General features: G+C 38.6%; 1 protein-coding gene across 2 annotated transcripts in view; it reads left to right on the top strand.

Annotated features, from left to right (window-relative positions):
- Positions 1-15,531, top strand: part of kif26ba (kinesin family member 26Ba) — a 122,635-nt gene that overhangs the window by 31,840 nt on the left and 75,264 nt on the right. For both annotated transcript variants that reach the window (XM_065253599.2, XM_065253594.2), the window contains exon 4: positions 14,187-14,353. In XM_065253599.2, the coding sequence (XP_065109671.1) occupies positions 14,187-14,353 (167 nt within the window). The remainder of the gene's footprint in view (positions 1-14,186; positions 14,354-15,531) is intronic.

The raw sequence follows: 15,531 nt of genomic DNA, 5'->3' as shown, positions 1-15,531 counted from the left end.
GTGATACAGTCCTTTGGGAAACCCTTTGGATCTAATGTGCATTGGTAATGCATCAAGGTGGAAGCAATTACATTTTATATAGACTGAATGGGGTACGGGGACTCTCAGAGTGGTGGGGAGTCACGTAAGAGTCGATTCCTCAAGTCAGCCCCCATATTGGAGTCATCAACAGTTTAATTAGGGCTGGGACGATTAATCGTGATTCATACTAATAATGCCTGTCTGATATCAAATCTGAACCACAAAGGCAATATTATGCACAGCTAGGGTGGCCATACGTGCCAATTTGGCCGGACGCGTCCTGGCCAGGATGTTGGGTACATCCTCCGGAAGCTGCATTTATCAACCGCATACGTCATCGAGGTTCTCACATTTCAGTTAAATACATTATAAAATTTACATTTATTTATCTTAAGACATACAATCACTGTAGTTTCATTCTTACCTTGAAACATAACTTTTTTGAAATAGAACCTGAAATATTAAAACTCGATGACGTATGCGGTTAGGGTGACCATACGTGCCATTTTTCACGGACACGTCCTGGCCAGGATTTCGTGTGCGTCCTCCAGATGTTGCATTTGTCGACCGCATACGTCACTGAGGTTCTCACATTTCGGTTAAAAACTTAATAAAATTAATATTTATCTCTTAAGACATACAAATTTCATTTTTACCATGTAACAGAACCTGGAATAATAAACCTTGATGACGTATGCGGTTGACAAATGCGACTTTCAGAGGATGCACCCGAAATCCTGGTCGAAAAAAAATGACACGTATGGTCACCCTAAAGGTTTGATGAACAGCGAAATAAATATGTAAATGGTATGTGTGTGTAAATAGTACTTCTTCTACGGTGCTTATTGAGTTTCTGCACGAGAGCGCCCTCTGGTTTTTGGATATAGTGGCATTTCACTGTAATTCATTGAGAAGCATTGCAAGCAGAATCGCACGATTTATCGTCCCAGCCCTTAGTTATATAGAGGATAAGCATGCGGTTGGGGGAATAAAAGAGTGCATTTTAAGGGAATTCTATTTGATTGATTTGTCTTAATAAAAGCCTACTGTGTTTGCGGAGAATCTTGCAAGGCAAGGTAATTTTGTTTTCCTCTTTATTTAACATGATGAGATCTCCTTTTTTTCTTTAGAGACTAAACAGTTTCATCCATCACGCAGGTGAATAACGCTTAGTCCACACGAAATCTAATTATTTTGAGTAAGATTCAGAAATGACAGCTTTGTTATCAACCAAAGCAAACATCGTATTTGAACAAACATCCGAACGAGGTCCAAATGAGAGATTGTGTTTTATGAGGGATAATTTACTCTTAAACCTTGGCTTATGTTGTCAGTCTGAAGTGAATTCAGGCACTCAAGGGTCTTTTAGTAAATCGAACTAAATTAAGGCACAGCAGGTTTATTAGATTGCCTCAGAGAGATCTCCACAGGAGTCTTAGGCCATGTCCACACGTACACACAGGTATTTTCAAAACCGTACCTATTTCTATGCGGTTTGCCCCTTTGTGCACAAACAACTGCAGTATCAGGTAATTGAAACCAAACTTATATAAAAACTCCTGCCAGGGTAAAGATTTTCAGAAACTCCAGTTGCAGCGTTGTCGTGTAGCCAGGGCCGGATTATCCATAGAGGGGATTTGGCGAGTGCCATGGGACACCAGGCAATGGGGGGCACCAAGGGCTCCAGAATGCGACCAAATTGAGTTTTTGACACAGCGTGAACAGAGCAGGCTTTTTTTAAGCACTCACACATGTGTGGGGCACCCGTGACAAAGATAGAGAATACGCGATCAGGTTTTTACCGCTCATTTGCACGACGCGCCAATCTTTTTATGTCACCACGCGCTCAGATGAATCTACTGGTGGCTCTACGCAGCCCTGCGTCAATTGTGCATAATAACATGTGCAGCAACTGCATTAAGACTATTTAGTATATTTCAGTAATGCAGTTATTTTGGGAAAAATGTGAATAATTGCGCTAAATTTTCTAACATTTCCTAAAAATCCAAAAATTTTCAGTCAGGGGTTACAGTGCTCCTAATAACAAAAACGTTGTTCTGGAACCCTGAATTACTAGACTTTAAAAATATTTTTTTTTGGGGGGGCACTTCAAATGTGGTCACCCTATGGCACTACACTTTGTTAATCCGGGCCTGCATGTAGCCAGCAAAACCAGAGTTTTTCTCTGCAATAGCTTCGGATTGGCCAACGTGGCTTTACGGTTTGGCATGCTATTGACAGCGCATCATACAGAGTTTTAGTGTGTTTGTGTGGACACGGAGATTTGTTTTAACGAAGAAGGTAAAAACTCAAAAATAAAAAGAACCTGTGTACGTGTGGACTAGGTCTTTTATGACTTATCAGACAGTAGCTGTGTTTACATTACCCTTCAAATTGTGCAAATTAAAATGTAGTGCTAAATGGAAAACACGGCAAATTCACATAAACTTCCATGTAACGCAAAAAGTTTTTACGCTGGGGTGAGGTGGATTTTATGGCAGTTTGAAAAAGCAATATATCGTAAAACAGCTTTTTCGCATTTACAGTCACCAGGCATGCATTAAAGTCACATGATCATTCTTTAAATATGGCACGTATGTTTGGAGGTGTGTTCAAGAACCATCAAGCGCATGACATCAAAATAGTGCAAGAGCAATTAGTAGTCGACTGCTTTGTATGCCTTCGAGTCGCTCTTGCTGTATTTTGACTTCATCTGCTTGACGGTCTGCGCGGTCCGACATGAAGTCGAACACAACCGTCGCCATAGTTTTTGGAATTACTTATCGTGAGACAACAAAATTAAGTTTTAGTCGCATGATATTGGTTAATGGAAACGCAGTCATTTCGCAGAAGTATATTTAGAAAATAACACTAACGTTTTGCACAAATCTTTAACGGAAACACAGCTACTGTCAGATGCTTTACCTTCTATATACAGTCTTGTTCAAAATAATAGCAGTACAATGTGACTAACCAGAATAATCAAGGTTTTTAGTATATTTTTTATTGCTACGTGGCAAACAAGTTACCAGTAGGTTCAGTAGATTCTCAGAAAACAAACAAGACCCAGCATTCATGATATGCACGCTCTTAAGGCTGTGCAATTGGGCAATTAGTTGAAAGGGGTGTGTTCAAAAAAATAGCAGTGTCTACCTTTGACTGTACAAACTCAAAACTATTTTGTACAAACATTTTTTTTTCTGGGATTTAGCAATCCTGTGAATCACTAAACTAATATTTAGTTGTATGACCACAGTTTTTTAAAACTGCTTGACATCTGTGTGGCATGGAGTCAACCAACTTGTGGCACCTCTCAGCTGTTATTCCACTCCATGATTCTTTAACAATTCATTCACATTTCTTGGTTTTGCTTCAGAAACAGCATTTTTGATATCACCCCACAAGTTCTCAATTGGATTAAGGTCTGGAGATTGGGCTGGCCACTCCATAACATTCATTTTGTTGGTTTGGAACCAAGACTTTGCCCGTTTACTAGTGTGTTTTGGGTCATTGTCTTGTTGAAACAACCATTTCAAGGGCATGTCCTCTTCAGCATAGGGCAACATGACCTCTTCAAGTATTTTAACATATGCAAACTAATCCATGATCCCTGGTATGCGATAAATAGGCCCAACACCATAGTAGGAGAAACATGCCCATATCATGCTCCATGCTTCACTGTCTTCACTGTGTACTGTGGCTTGAATTCAGAGTTTGGGGGTCGTCTCACAAACTGCCTGTGGCCCTTGGACCCAAAAAGAACAATTTTACTCTCATCAGTCCACAAAATGTTCCTCCATTTCTCTTTAGGCCAGTTGATGTGTTCTTTGGCAAATTGTAACCTCTTCTGCACATGCCTTTTTTTTAACAGAGGGACTTTGTGGGGGATTCTTGAAAATAGATTAGCTTCACACAGACGTCTTCTAACTGTCACAGTACTTACAGGTAACTCCAGACTGTCTTTGATCATCCTGGAGGTGATCATTGGCTGAGCCTTTGCCATTCTGGTTATTCTTCTATCCATTTTGATGGTTGTCTTCCGTTTTCTTCCACGTCTCTCTGGTTTTGCTCTCCATTTTAAGGCATTGGAGATCATTTTAGCTGAACAGCCTATCATTTTTTGCAACTCTTTATAGGTTTTCCCCTCTCCAATCAACTTTTTAATCAAAGTACGCTGTTCTTCTGAACAATGTCTTGAACGACCCATTTTCCTCAGCTTTCAAATGCATGTTCAACAAGTGTTGGCTTCATCCTTAAATAGGGGCCACCTGATTCACACCTGTTTCTTCACAAAATTGATGACCTCAGTGATTGAATGCCACACTGCTATTTTTTTGAACACTCCCCTTTCAACTAATTCAACTAATTGCCCAATTGCACAGCCTTAAGAGCGTGCATATCATGAATGCTGGGTTTTCTGAGAATCTACTGAACCTACTGGTTACTTGTTTGCCACGTAGCAATAAAAAATATACTAAAAACCTAGATTATTCTGGTTATTCACATTGTACTGCTATTATTTTGAACAAGACTGTATAAGATGCTTATAAGACAACATGTATCCTTTTGCATATCAAACTAAATCTTATTTATTTATTAGCTGAAAATAAAGTTAGATAAATTGAAGAATGTTAAGTTGGCCATATTTGGTAAGTTAACATGATGTGCATTTATTAAGTGGATGATCGCTCTTTGATTTAATTTAAAAAATCCCATTTTAGATGACAGCGATGTCTCTGAAATGTGTCCCCCCATTGAACTGTTATAAAGAAACAAAGAGACTTCTGTATGGTGACTAAATATACTTACAATTACAGATCATGGGTTTGACTTTGAAGGAAGCATTTATTTTTTATTTAATCATTATAGGACGTCTAATGCATCAAGGTGCGTCTCTCAACAATAATAATGTTATGCCTAAACATTTTCCTGTAACTTAAATGGTAGAGCATTGCGATCGCAGTGCAAAGTTGATGGGTTCGAACACACGATCAAATATATAGCTTGAAATGTACCGTAATCCGTTTTGGATGAACCTTCCTATGTTTGGGTTCTTCATCTCTTCCTTGCTGTTTCTGTTCTTGTCTGTATCTTTATCTCAGTAAGTCTTTTGTGACTTCTCTGCTGTTTACTTTGGCTACGTTCTGTTTTCTGTTTCTCTCTAGCTGTCTTTCTGTGCCTGAGGTGATGGTGTTTTGTTCACAGGAAGCTGTTAAGCTTGTGTTGGAGAGGAACTCAGATAGTGACAATTACCCTGGATGCAGGACTTTGTTATAAAAACAGTTCGGATGCCACACACAGAGTCCTGACATTCCATGTGGACTTTGTCTTATCCCTTATAAAATCTCCTTAAGGAGGGCTTTTCTGAAACCACATCCCTTTCTCTAGAGGAGGAATGTGATCCCCACACCCATAAGGCACTTACGACTTCTGCCATGTTTGCATCACAGGGCCTTTTAAAGGCATGATGAGGCGCAGTTTCCTCTTTGGAATATGTTTTTATATAAACTCTTTAAAATGTGTTTATGTCCATGTCTTTTTGCTTGGATGGGGTTGCTTGGAGAGATAGAGAGAGAGATTTTGACTTAAAGGAAAACACCACCGTTTTTTTATATTTTACTATGTTCTTACCTCAACTTAGACAAATTAATACATACCTATCTTTTTTCATTGCGTGCATTTAATCTTTGTACAGCGCGTCATGAATGTGTTAGCATTTAGCCTAGCCCCATTCATTCCTTAGGATCCAAACGGGGATGAATTCAGAAGCCACCAAACACTTCCATGTTTTTCCTATTTAAAGACTGTTACATGAGCAGTTACACGAGTAAGTATGGTGGCACAAAATAAAACATGGCGATTTATTAAGCAGATATAAATGGCGGAAGAGCACTTAGTTTGCAGCACTTCGACCTCAGGCTCAACTTCGAAATCACGTTTTATTTTGTGCCATCATACTTACTCGTGTAACTACTCATGTAACAGTCTTTAAAAAGGGAAAACATGGAAGTGTTTGGTGGCTTCTAAATTCATCCCTGTTTGGATCCTAAGGAATGAATGGGGCTAGGCTAAATGCTAACACATTCACAACGTGCTTTACAAAGATTAAGTGCACGCATTGAAAAAAGATAGGGATGTATTCATTTGTCTAAGTTGGATGTAAGAACATAGTAAAATATTTAAAAATGGTGGTGTTTTCCTTTAATAGAGAATTAAAGGAATAGTGCACCCAAAAATTAGCCTGGGTGCCAGCCGATCTTAGCCCCGCCCACAACATTTTGAGGAACGGGAAGATCGGTCTGGAGTTTCACCGTTGAGTTGCTACTATGCTCGACCCAAAGCTGGTCGAACCAATCAAATTGTCAGGGCGGGCTTTATATGATGATGGACAGATGATCAGTAACGTAAATCAACCACGTCACCAAAGAGCGCGTGTGTTGAATCTGTTGTTTACAACGAAATGGCTGCCGCGGTAGAAATCAGATGTGTGGACTCTGACATTGAGTCTGTTCTAAAAGATATCGACAGAGCATTGATTTTAAAAGAGGAACAGAGAAACGCGAGCAAGGCATTTGTTGATGTTTTTGCCGTCCTACGGGATTCGACAAAAGTTGTCGCACTTATGAAAGATCAAGTTAAAGAAGCAACTAAAATGGGTATCACGGCGATGCAACTCGGTGTGCACGACGAGATGGATATAACAAGCAAACGTAATGGGTATCGTCGTGGATGAAGTTCAACTAATGTACAAATGGTAAGAGATAGTCTTACTGTATGACTTAATGTGATATAAATGAAATGTTGTAAACATAGTAGGTGTTGATGTACGTTCGCAAACTCAGACTTGTAGTGTGTGTCGTAGCGAAATAACTAGCAGTTCGGTCAAGCTGCAAATACGTCATTTCAACATACGTCTCACACCCCGTTGCTCTGATTGGTCGTAGGTCTATCGAATTGAGTGCAGAGGCATTTTTCGGTTGAGACACGCCTCATAATTATAGCTCAATGGAGCGGTATCAGACTCAAATTCTGACTAGAATTGAGTATGACAACGTCAGGCTACCCAAAAATTGAAAATTACCCTATAATTTATTCACCTTAAGTGGATTACTCCACTTTCATAAAAAATCCCCATATTTACTCACCTCCATGTCATCCAAGATGTTTATGTCTTTCTTTGTTCAGTTTTCACTGCAGCAAAAGAGCTGTGATAGATACAAGAGAATACAGGGAATGGAAAAGAGTAATTGTTCACATATCCATGGAGATGTTGGAAAGGTGAACCCAAGCAGTGCTGTGTGTTCCTGATTTAATTATGATTAATGAGAAAGTTCACGTATGTGGGTGTGCATGGGGCCACTGGGGAACAGGTTGGAAGGAAACCTGAATTCAAGGGCTCTTTTACATCTTCCCTTTACTCTCTTGAGTATATATGCAGCATCAGGAGATTTTCATTCTCAGAAATGTTCTCTATCTTCCTCATCCATCACACCTGCACTTGGTCATGGTTTCACGATACCCCGGAGTCTCTACGGTCACACGGGGGGCCCGGCGTGCTGCAGAAAAGCATAAAATAAGACGTCCATAAAATGACAAGTGCTGGATATTGATTTCACACATGCACAGGGACACACTTGGCAATCTGTCATGTGTCGTGAAGTTACCGTAATTGTGTTCAAGGCATTCTAATATGCTTGAATAAATCACTAGTATTATATTTTTCCCAGGGCGACTGGCCCACTAAAATATTTGGTTTATCTTCTTAGACCTGCCATTGTTTAGAGATCATCATGATCTGATGCTCTGAGTACAAGTTAATTAACTTTAATGTGGTTTGACAATGTTGGATATGTTGCGTGTAATTTGAGAAAAGTCAGATCAATTTCAAAACATATACGCAGTTGCGGCCGCTGACTTCTTTTTTCGAGGGCACTCGATGCGAAGTTCGTCACAACATGTAGGCCTATTGACGCGTGTGCAGCAGGCACTTATTTTGACAAAACATGTGATGCACATGGTTCACATGACGCAACAAACACATATTTTGAAAACACGAGCAACACACATGAAACTCCGAACACATATTTTGAATTAGCGCCCCTCGGATAAGCAGTCACGAGCCGCCGCTGTTTATTTACTGTATATTAATTATTACTAATACAGTAATCAGTGGCGACCGGTGAATTATTTTTCGAGGGTGCATGATGCGAAGCTCGTCACAACATGTATGTAGCCCGTCATGTGTGTGGCTTGTCATTTTAAAATGTTGTATGTGTTCAGCGCGTCATGTAAAGTTATGTGTATCACGCGTGATGTCAAAATAGGGGCCTGCTGCAGACGCTTTGAAGGGGTTTACGCTAACGTTTGCCAGATACTCGCTTAATCTAATGTGTAATCAGAGTTTAGTGTTAAGTTGGTGTCTTGTGAGTATTTTGTGAACGTGAGCGTTTCTTTTATCATAAACCCTATTGATGCGTGTGCAGCGGCACTTATTTTGACAAGACGCATGATGCACATGGTTCACATGACGCACCGAACACATATTTTGACAAGACGAGCAACACACATGAACACATATTTGGAATTCGCGCCCCTTCGGAAAAGTCACCGGCCACCACAGATATTAATATATATATATATTAATCAGACTAAACTATATACATAATAAAACATTAAGTTTCAATTTAATAGTCAGATAGGTTAGATTTGGATTGTGCTTGTTTAATTATCTTCACAACCTGTTTTGATATAAAGTGAGAAACAGAAATGGTGGTTGGATGTGAACTTAACATTTAGACAAAGACGAACATCATAAGTGGAGGACAAGTGAGTGGTGATGGAAAGGAGGTAGAGATGATAGGTGGTAAACAGGTGGATGGGTAGAAAGGTGCAATCTGTGCTGTTGGCACTGACAGTATTTAATGCCCGTTCTTCTCATTCCTGCACAACAGATGGCAGATCAGCCTTGAGTTCCCCAGTGATCTGACGGCCTGTATACTCCACTGGGTGTTTTTTAATGTCACAGTGAGAGGACAGAAGTGCTGTATAGCATTCATTTTTACACTGTACATTTTTGTAGCTTTTATTGGTTCTTAGAGGATTACTCTACTTTCTTTACAAAAAAAACCCTGATAATTTACTCACCCCCATCCCATGTCATTTCAAAATGTTGATGTATTGTGGAAAAGAAAGTGGAGTAATCCTTTAAGCTTAAGGGCTCTGTCTTTCACCCGGCACAATGCGGCGCAATGCAGCGCAATGCGTGACGCAAGTGTCTTTTGCTAGTTTACACCCTGCGCAATTATCACTTTCACGTTTAGCTTTTTTTGAGGCAACTAAAAAAGACAACGCCATTGACCAACAAAAACCTGCTCTAAAGTCTAAAGTCAATGGAGTAATACCGTATGTTTTTTGTTATTTAAAGAGCGCATTAGTAATATGCGCCTATAAACGGGACGACAAAGCGGGTTTGCTTATCACATACATGAATGCGCAGCAGCACAAAAACGCTTAAATATGAAAGATTAAAGAATTGAATGTAAAAGATTATTATGGAGTCTCTTGGACATAAATGAAGACCAATTATGAGATGTTAGAAGGCGCAAAGAGCTGCTTCACCTGTAGCCTGGTAAGTAAATAAATGCTTTGCTTTAAACAAATGCATCTGTTTTTAAATGTTTTTGTAATGCTTTTTCCATGGATTTATTGTATATGATGACTCTGTAGATATGGTTGGATGAGAAACATTTTTAAGTAATGCTTCATAAAACTGACGCTGTCCAAGTGCTGAAACGTGCGGACAGCCGTTTGTAAATTCTTTTTCTCCTGTTTGTTACAAATAAAGTATTTTTAGAGTACAAACCTTTTCTTACATACTTTTGATGATATTGGATAGCCATACATTTAAAGCAATTAAAAGCCTGCTTTTTTACTTCCATAACTAAAAGAAAACGGGTTTTAAAGGTCTTAATAAAAAAATAACTATTTCAATACAGGTGAAAAACAACACAATGATCAAACATCAATCTTAAACTGGGGATCTTCTTCCTCCGCTTAGTTTTTCAGTTTACAAAGTTCGTCATCTAAATAGGGATTAGACATAGGGATTAGACATAGCGACAGCAACTGGCTTTTAAAGGGGATGAGAGCCGAGACTCTCATTGGTTTATTGTACGTTACGCCCAAAATACTCCCATAACTCATTAAAAAAAAGGACCGACCCTTTTCGACCATGCGCTCGGCGCACAAACCATTTTTTCCGTCGTTAAATTAGCAAAAGTGGATTCGGACACACCCATTTAGCATTGCGCTGTGTGCTTTAGACAATGCGCTTAGATCGTTAAAATAGGGCCCTAAGTGTTTGTTAATGTTTTTAAGTGCCTAAATTAATTCTACATTTAATTAGACAATTAACAGGCTGTTTTTGTTACTGTACCTTTAAAACATTTGCATATATATATATATGAAAATGACCCCTATTATGAAGGCCTAACTTCTGGGTACCAGTGTAGTTCGCACTGATCAGTTTAGACCAAGTACACTGTCAGAAGTATGTTCCCTAGCTGTCACTCTACCCTTTCAAAAGTAAACATTTTCTCCAAAAGAATTCATATTAGTACCTCCAATGGTACATATAAGGACCTTTTTAAATGGTACTGCCCAAGTGACAGCCAGGGACCGTTTTTGACCAACAGTGTAAGTGGGTACTGAGATTTTGATGTCGAAATATTATCTGACATTTGTTAATGTGCTATGGCTCTGATGCCAAGATGCCTATTTTTGTAGTTTAGTTTCCATTAAAGGTCTTATGAAGAAGAGAGGAAGGATGGAGGTCTGCATTGTAACCATTAGCATATGTCTAAGATATTTCTTTTTACAGTGACTCGTTCTTTTGTTTTGACTTATAAGTATAATACAATTTACGGCCATTGTTTCATAAATCTATATGACTTGCAAGATTTTGTGACCTTTCGATGATGGCAGAAGATCAATACTGTCTAATATTAGCTGCTCATTATCAGAATTATTAATGGTTTGCGTTCCTGTGATCTCATTCCATTTGTTTCCAGCAGTTATCAAGTGCACATCTACTTTAAATCCAGTATTGGGTCACATGGACGTCTGCTCTGGCCAATGCAGTGCTACTTTTAAACCAGTGTTGGGTCAAAAAGGGACAAGCCCAGCCGTTCGGTTAAATTAACCCAGAAAATGTTTATATTTGACCCAACAATGGGTTAAAACAACCCAGCCTATTTTAAATTACAACCCAAGAGGCTGGGCTCGTCCCTTTTTGACCCAACACTGGGTTGAATATAACCCAGCATTCTTCTAGAGTGTATTGAACTGTAATGCATTCAGACAGTGCTAAATATATCAGTCATGCGAGTGTATTTATAAGACGGCTGTGAGTTTTGCAACTATACCTGCAGCCAGACAGAAATAAATGTAAAGCTGTAAAAACACGGAGCCTTTGGCTGTGAACGTTAAATGTGCTAAATGTTGTCTCTCTCCTGTATCTCTAAGATGTGAAAGTCAGTGTTGGTCGTCCCTTGTGTGTTGATGTGATCTGCCAATGCAAATTTAATTTGATAAGAGTACAAACTGTGGTGTTGATTCAAACAGATACAAGTGTATAAAATAAAAAAAAATTCATTTAGCACATCAGCATTTATTAAAGGGGACATTTCACAAGACTTTGTTAAGATGTAAAATGAATCTTTGGTGTCCCCAGAGTACGTATGCGAAGTTTTAGCTCAAAATATCATATAGATAATTTATTATAGCATGTTAAAATTGCAACTTTGTAGGTGTGAGCAAAAATGTGCAGTTTTGTGGGCGTGTCCTCTATAATGTAAATGAGCTGATGAAACCCAATCAGTGATCGCTATAATGGTGGTTTGTTGAAATCGAAACTCAATTGTGCTGTCAATTATTCTCTCTCTCTCTCTGTCTCTCTCTCTCTATCTCTCCCTCTGCACTAAGTAGTAGTGCCGTGGTTGGATAGTGCAGATTAAGGGGCGGTATCATCCCCTTCTGACATCACAAGGGGATACATATTTTAATTAGCTATTTTTTCACATGATTACACACTGCAAAAAATGAATGTCTTACTTAGTATTTTTGTCTTGTTTTAAACAATGAAAATCAAAATGTTTTTTACTTAAAACAAGTCAAAATATCTGCCAGTGCAGTAAGAAAAATAAACTCCAGTTAATTTATTCCAGTTTCAACTTAATTCAGTAAACTTAATTTAAGTTTATTTTTCTTACTGCACTGGCAGATATTTTGACTTGTTTTAAGTAAAAAAGAACTCTTGATTTTCATCATTTATTTCAATAAACAAGACTTAATATCTTCAGCCACTTGCTTACCAAGTAAATGTATCTTAATTTAAGAATTTTTTTGATATTTATATTAGAAACCAAGACAAAAATACTAAGTAGGACATTAATTTTTTTGCAGTGCAGAGAATGGTTTACCAAAACTAATGTACTGAATTGTTCTCATTTACATTTTCTAGGTTAACCCACTACACTGCAAAAATTATTTTCAAGAAAAAAAAATCTTAGTATTTTTGTCTTGTTTTCAGTAAAAATATCTATAAATTCTTAAATTAAAATGCTTTTTCTTGATGAGCAAAATGACCCAAGAAAATAAGTCTAGTTTTTAGACCAAAAAATATCAAATTTAAGTGATTTTGTGCATAAAACAAGCAAAAAATTCTGCCAATGGGGTAAGCAAAATTTTCTTGAATTTAGTGTTTAAGAAAAATTTTCAAGATTTTTTTGCTTACCCCATTGGCAGATTTTTTTGCTTGTTTTATGCACAAAATCACTTAAATTTGATAATTTTGGTCTAAAAACTAGACTTTAGTCGTTTTGCTCATCTAGAAAAAGCATCTTAATTTAAGAATTTTTTGATATTTTTACTGAAAACAAGACAAATATACTAAGATTTTTTTTCTTGAAAATCATTTTTTGCAGTGTAGGGACCCAATTATAAATGGAAAAAGTCAGATTTTTATTATATGTCCCCTGTAATGTTAGTTAATGCCAATACAGTTGTTTTTTTAGTTCATTGTGTATTAACAAATGTTAAGTTACAGCTTTTGCACTGCAAAAAATGATTTTCAAGAAAAAACATTATTAGTATTGTGTCTTGTTTTGGCAGATTTTTGTTTTCTTGTTTTATGCACAAAATCACTTAAATTTGATATTTTTGGTCTAAAAAGTACACTTATTTTCTTGTGTCGTTTTGCTCATCAAGAAAAAGCACCTTAATTTAAGAATTTTTTGATATTTTTACTGAAAACAAGACTAATAATTTTTTTCTTGAAAATAATTTTTTGCACTGTTGGTTTTAAAAATGATTATGTTTGCAACCCTATTATAAAGTGTTACTGTTTTCTCTTTCAATATTATAAAAAATATGTCACATTAAGGTAAAATGTGTTCCAGATGTGATTTCATGTTGAACTTGAATATCTAGACATATGCATCAACACATCAATATTATCACTCATATATCTGCACACACAGATCTGTTTTTTCTCACTGTCCCTTTAAATTCACTTTGGTGGTTCTTGCCTGCATTGGTGGTAAAGCATTCTGGGTAAACACAAAGAGGGCTGCTGTTTTACAGTACAGCAATTGCACATCATCCGTAGGGACATGTGTGTCCTTATATGGGTTGAAAGACCCCAGCCCAAAGTAACAGCAGTGCCCTTGCTGTCTATATACAGAGCTGGGTCAGGGGAGGGTGCCCGGATTATTTCCAAATCTCCGAGTGGGTCTGGCCGTATGCTTGCTTACAAAAGCCATTTGCAGCATTATTATCAGGGCTGTTTCGCATGACTAACGTTTAACCTAAACATATTTATCTAAAGCCCTGGCAGACCTAAACTTACTTCCACTACGTGACCCAGTATGCTTGCCAGAGATGTCTGCGTGCCACTACCATGTAGTATAGTTTAGACACAAATAGACGGCGTTTTCACCCCTTTCCCTCTGCTTGTCTGGGAAAATACAAGCATGGGGGCTATAAAATGGCAAATTGAGAACATTAGCTAAACTACATTATGCTTATCGGGTAATAGAGCCACTGGCTCCTGCTTAATTGTCTCGTTTTGCCTGTTGTTTTTGACGGCTCTGTTTACTCCCATGCAGATCTCTCAGATGGTGTCGGAGGGAAACAGAGAGGGTCTGAATGAGGCGGCGCTGAACCGTTATAACGCCGACCGCCCATCGGCATACAGCAGCCCTGCAGTTCCTTCCCCGGTCACCACGGTGGCGCCCTCCAGTGGCACCTCTGCCGCTGCATCCTTCTTTGCCAGGTAAGACACTGGATGTGATGTCATATGATTTATAAGCTCACCACATTACGCAAAGATTGACAATGATTGATGTTTTTATCCAATCACATAACCAGAAATCAGAAATAGTGTAATTCCTGCAGTTGTGGTCTTGACCAGTCTTGAAATAAACGAGTACACGATGTAACTAACTACAGAAGAGTCAAGTTTTAAATAGGAAAAATATCAAAACTCTGGTTATTTTTTAGTGCGATGCTGATGGTCTAATCAGATTCAATGGTTTGTGCTAAGCTATGCTAACAGTGGTACCGTCAAACCCGGAGATCAGCTGAATGGATTCCAAAACAGTAAAAAAATCAAATATTTAACACTAGGGGAGCTGGAAAATGAGCTTATGTGGAGTAATCTTTCTTTCTTCAGTATATGCCTTGAATATTTGCATGTCGATGACTTCATCCCTCTCCTTATGGTTTTGATCTTAGTGCTCATCTCCCATCTGTAGCCAGCATATAAACTTTGAGGTGTGACGAGAGTCGAGCATCAAATTTTTCTGCATGTTCTCTCATGTTCTCCTTCACAGCCGTACGTTGTCAATAAGATATTTCTCACACATGCAAACACTCTCCCAGCGCAGGTGTTGTCACTTTAATGCTGTTATACGAGATGCTCGGACCACTGGAATGTTTTCCCATGACTGTCTTCTTGGTAAGAAGATGTGGGACATGACCTACAGGGTCTCTTTTACAGGTGTGAAAGTCTTTTAAAAAGGTCATTATTTCATACTTGAGGAAACACGCCAGTCCCCCTTCTCTTGAATTGATTCGGTCTCTGTTGCCCGGTCGGGCGTGGGAGGAGGCGAGGACATAGATCATGGGGTTTTATCGGAGCTGGAGTTGAGGAGGAGAGGGGTGTAGAGGAGGTGGAAGATAGTGGAAAACAAATGAATCAGGTGAAAACTCACTCTCTCGTTTTTGTGAGAGCCTCTCATAAATCAGGTCTCCTTTTGCGGCTGGATTTCGGGATTTTTTTTGTATCAAAGGCACTATAGTGTGGTGGCACTATGGCTTTATCTTCTGCATACCCCACTCACTTACTCTTTGGGCCCTATTTTAACGATCTGAAATGCAAGTGCGAAGCGCAAAGCGCAAGTGACTTTGAGGGCGGATCTTGGGCGCTGTTGCTATTTTCCCGGCGGGAGA

Source organism: Paramisgurnus dabryanus, chromosome 17 (assembly GCF_030506205.2).
Source record: "Paramisgurnus dabryanus chromosome 17, PD_genome_1.1, whole genome shotgun sequence".
Lineage (NCBI taxonomy): Eukaryota > Metazoa > Chordata > Actinopteri > Cypriniformes > Cobitidae > Paramisgurnus > Paramisgurnus dabryanus.
The sequence above is the reverse complement of the archived record's forward strand: the minus strand, read 5'-3'. Positions and strand labels throughout refer to the sequence as shown.